The sequence below is a fragment of the Lathyrus oleraceus genome, chromosome 5 (assembly GCF_024323335.1).
Source record: "Lathyrus oleraceus cultivar Zhongwan6 chromosome 5, CAAS_Psat_ZW6_1.0, whole genome shotgun sequence".
Lineage (NCBI taxonomy): Eukaryota > Viridiplantae > Streptophyta > Magnoliopsida > Fabales > Fabaceae > Lathyrus > Lathyrus oleraceus.
The window spans coordinates 597,573,656-597,578,431 of NC_066583.1; the positions used below are offsets into that span (position 1 = coordinate 597,573,656).

Here is a 4,776-nt window from a genome sequence, read left to right on the forward strand (position 1 = left end):
TGTGGAGATAACGGGCTTAATGTGATTGCGCCTGAATGAAAAAGAGCAAAAAGAAGGATGAGTAAGTTAGACTTTAACATAATAACATGATTCGAGTTGATTTGTGTATTCAGGAGGTTTATGACTGCACAATTGTGGATTAGTGTTCCTACGATATCCTTAGTGTGCAAAATTAGTACCTATTGATGCAAACTTAACCGAAGAAGACTTGTAGTCTAGGATGAGTAACTAATGATGTGTTTGTGTTTTCTTTGTTTTATTTTAAATTTTGCTCGGAGTGCAAAAGTTCAAGTGTGGGGGAATTTGATCAGTGCATTTTGATGCACATTCTTCTATATTTATACTTATGCATTTCCATGTTATAGTTTGGTTATTTTTCCCTTTTAATGTGTTTTTATAATTTATCTTATTTTTACACTTATTTGTTTTTCGCAGTTTATTTTCAGCATTCGCAATCTGCACGAATAAATTCATAACTGGAGCTAGGAGTATCGGATCAAGGCGTGCTACCAGTCGTTGGAAAGCTAAGAGAAAGAGCTACAATTTTTATGTTGAAGCCAAAAGCTGATTCGGAGTGAAGACTTCTCAATTAATTCGTTGAAGTTTTGAACTTTAGGAAATATTTTCTTTTTGGCCATTTGTTGGGCCGAATTTAGGTTTTTCGGCCCAGTTTGAATTATTAGTGAAACCCTTATTATGTTTAAAAGGGCAGCCACTGTACTGTAGCAAATACACATTATTCACGTTAACTTTTTGCTTTTGTGTGATCATGAAAAAGAACTAATCTCGTAGAGTCAATCTGCTATAACCGAATTTCCAAGGCTTTGAGGTTTTTATTCTATCAATTTAATTTTGTTCTCTTTCAATTCTATTCTATAAAATTGCATTTGCTTAGTCTGTATTTTGTGGAATGATTTTGATTAAATTCGTATGATTGCATTCCTAACTATTAATCGCCGTTTTCGTCGCTTTGTCGTTAAATTGCGTTTGTAAATCGTGTTTGCTTAATTCACGATTGTATTTATCCGTTTGCTTAATTCGGAATATAGGAATATAAATCTATCATATATCTATTGCGCTTGTCAATCGAATTTGAATCGAATAGAGATCGAAGCCGCTTAGGGAATTGGTAGGTAAAAACCAATGATTAGCCGGAAACCAAAAATAGTAGATTGACTTATTTTATAATCGCTTATTTAAATCATTTTTTTTGCTTTGTTTTCTAAATCGACCACTAAAACATAAACCCCCCTTAAATCGATTCCATTAGGTTAAAAATAATACAAAAATCCTTGCGATACGATACTGAAGTTGTCGCTTCCACTAAACTATAGTTTTCTAATTACTCGTTTTGATCCGCTAGTTTTCTAATTACTCGTTTTGACCCGTGCGCGACAGCGGATCAGTCTCGTCAATATCAATATGTTTAAAACCTACAAAAATTTATTATTATAAATTTTTAATAGACTAAGTTGAAAAAACTTTTATTGGATTCAAAATCAAATGTTACTGTTTTAAACAAATATGATTTTATTTATTATTTTATAATTTTATCAACTATAAATATTTTATTAATTATATATATATATTTATATATATATATATATATATATATATATATATATATATATATATATATATATATATATATATATATATATATATATATATATATATATATCATAAATTATTTTTGCTATTTTATTAACTAATAATTTATAAAATTTAACCAATTATTTTAGATAAACTTAAGTAGGTATGTCACTTTGTAATATATAAATATATTTTATGGTTAATGAAATAGTAAAATTTATAGATAATTTAATAGTATAATCATGTAGGTTACAAAAATATTTTTCAATATTTAAAAAAATATATTTTTAATTTAAAAACAAAATAAAAAGATAAAAACCGAAATTATTTATCCTATTTATAAAATTATCAACATTAATTGTCTCATTTTGTGTTTCAATAAACGTTATTGGCATAGATAGATAGTTGGAGATTTGTATCTCCTTATTAAGAAATTAAGATGTACATGTTGGAGTTGTTGATAGAGAAGAGGAGAAATCAAGAAAGATTAGTCAACTTTGCATTTATTGCCACTTGTTCCACCAGCATCACAATAATTGATTATTGTTATTTGAGATATGCAATATTTTTTAAGAAAAAAAAGAATTAATATATAAAATACTCATGACAGCACAAGATATGCTGGGCAAGAGCTACAAAGATACACAGATTTAACTGTCACTCCAAAAACCCCTTACAACTGAGAGAATAATAACATTTATACCCTCTTTTATTAGGAAGATAACTCATAGATATGTCTAAAGGCACGCGAATCCAAGTATTGCTTATGGACATAAACTTAGAAATTTGCTTACTATAAAACTTAAGTATGATAAACTTAGAAAGTTGTTGATTTTAAGGGGACAGACTTTATTTATTAGTAAAAAAGAGTAGAAACTTTGTAGTAAATGAGTTGCTGAAACCAAGACTGGTGCACATTCTTCCATTCAGATGCTACAAATATAATCAAGTTGTTGTTGAAAGATGCTGATGAAATTAGCCATTTGAGACCTCTCAAGAGCCAAACCAACCTCAATTCCACCTTCACCATCTCTACCATCAGAAAGAGAGATCGAACCAGTTGAATCAAGATGTACTGCATCAGATTTCAAAGGCTTCCCCCAACCAAAATCAGTCTCATAAACAGCATGTTTAGGTGATCCTGCAACCACTATAACAGACTTACCAGGTTTCGATAATTCCCTGTAATTGGACATCACCATTTCAGCTCCTAATAAAGCATTACTCTTAAAATCTCTTATCTTGTTTTCAATACCATTTGCAGCCACAACAATCCCATTTTCTCCAACTAACTCATTCCTCTTTATAGCCACAGTATAAGAAGTAACACAATTTCCAAAGTAAGCTTTTGGTAATAAAAGTTCACTGCTACCACGACAGTCTGCAAGAATCACAAAGTAGCAGAGATCATCATCAACAACAGCACAATCATCTTGATCCCTTTTGCTTTCGCTATGCTCCGATTTAACCATACAAAACCAAATCAAGGAACTTGTCACAACAAAAGTTGACAGATGTTGCGTTCTATGACTGTCTTTACATTTATTAGTCACCCATTTCTTCAAATTCTGAACTTGTTCATAGCTCAAAACTAAAGTTGTTCGCACCTTGTTAACATAAGAATCTTGAACGATACCCGCAAATTCCATGTTTTTCGAATCAGAATCTTGTAGTTCTTGTAAGTAGATAGATTTAAGACCTTTTGTGTCTTTGACTCTATCTCTTTCATGGGAAGGAAGATCAAGAGATAATAAACTATTACTGTTGTTGTTTGCACTGGCTTTTGAAAGAGAGGCCCAATATTTAATGAAATGATGAAGTGATGTTCCATCTCCGGCGACGTGTTGGAACGTGAGAGAGATAGAGAATCCAGAGTTTGGTAGAACGGTGAGTTGAATGGCCATTAAAGGAACAACACGTGTACCGTTAGGTTCGGTACGAGGTGAAGGCAAGTTAGGAACAAGAGGGTGCCAGTTTTGAGCGTCTTGTGAATCAGATACGAGGATGTTGAAGTTTGCGGAGGATTCAGAGACGGTGAAGGAGAGTGAGTCGCCGTCAAGGTAGCGTATGTAAGGGGCGTCACGGGAATCTGGAGGGATGATGAGATTGGAGGAAAAGGGGAAGAAGTGTTGGAGGGTGAGAGAAAGAGAGTGTTTGAGAATGGGAAGGGTTGTTTGAAGGAAGTGGTGTGTTGGATGAGGAAAGTGGTAGAAGAAGATGCGTTTAACAGGGTGACAATAAAACCATGGAATGTCGAAGAAAGTGAGAGGGAGAATGGTTGGCGATGGAAGTGAATTGGGTGGTGGTGAAACTTGACACTGTTGTATCACCTTCATCATCAGTGTGTTATTGTGGTAGAATTTGATCTCAGTGAGATATGTTTATGTTGCTGTGGAATGAGAAAGAGAAGAGAAGAAGAAATGGAGAAAGACTAGTCAATTTTAAATTTTGTTGCAAACTGGTCCCGCCGACATCATATGCTGGATTTGTTTTTTGTGATTATGGTCGTGCACCTCATGGAAGGTGTTATAATAATTTCGATGTAGTTTAATTTTTTTTTTCAAATGAGGATTACAGGATCAAAGGACACTTACTTTTAGGCCGTGTGACAGGGTTGGAACCGTTGTAGTGAGGACTTGCGCGAGTAGAGATGACGATGATGTCTCACATATCTGAGCGGAAAGAGTAGTCTTGACCGGTTCTTACAGGAGGCGGATGGTGGCCAAACAGTTTTGTGCATTGCGCAATACCCGACATAGAGGATCTAGACATGCTTTTGGAGATCATCATGATGAGTCTGTTGCTGAGAATGCCTAGGCAGCAGTTAAGGATGACATGCAGATGACATCCTAGATAGAGGTGCCACATCCTTTTGAGATGGAGGCTCTGACTATTACATATATTACTCTGTGGATGACTACTAAGGCATTTGTTACAAGTGATGTGGAGGTTACTCCTCCGGTTGAGATATAAGTCACTGCTACGACTTCAAAAGAATCGGCTGTACACACGGCGGGTGACGGGTTTCCTAGAGGGTCCAATAATTGTTTCGTGCTCACTAGATATGTCAATCATGTGGCATTCAGATTATGGCATGGAGAGGTATGTACAGGTTATGTTGAACTTGTTTTATTATTCTTGATACTTTAAAATTAACTGATGCTTTTTACTTTGTTTGTTACA

At 34.1% G+C, this 4,776-nt stretch overlaps 1 protein-coding gene across 1 annotated transcript; it reads right to left on the minus strand.

Moving 5' to 3' along the window:
- Positions 1 to 2,234: 2,234 nt before the first annotated feature.
- On the minus strand, positions 2,235 to 4,087 carry LOC127086820 (coumaroyl-CoA:anthocyanidin 3-O-glucoside-6''-O-coumaroyltransferase 1). The gene has a single exon (XM_051027636.1). The coding sequence runs from the start codon at positions 3,930 to 3,932 to the stop codon at positions 2,520 to 2,522; it is 1,413 nt and encodes a 470-aa protein (XP_050883593.1). The 5' UTR covers positions 3,933 to 4,087; the 3' UTR covers positions 2,235 to 2,519.
- Between the last annotated feature and the right edge of the window lie 689 nt (positions 4,088 to 4,776).

Coding starts and splice junctions, on each gene's coding strand:
- LOC127086820 (XM_051027636.1), bottom strand. CDS start 3,932: ATGATGAAGGTGATACAACAGTGTCAAGTTTCACCACCACCCAATTCA.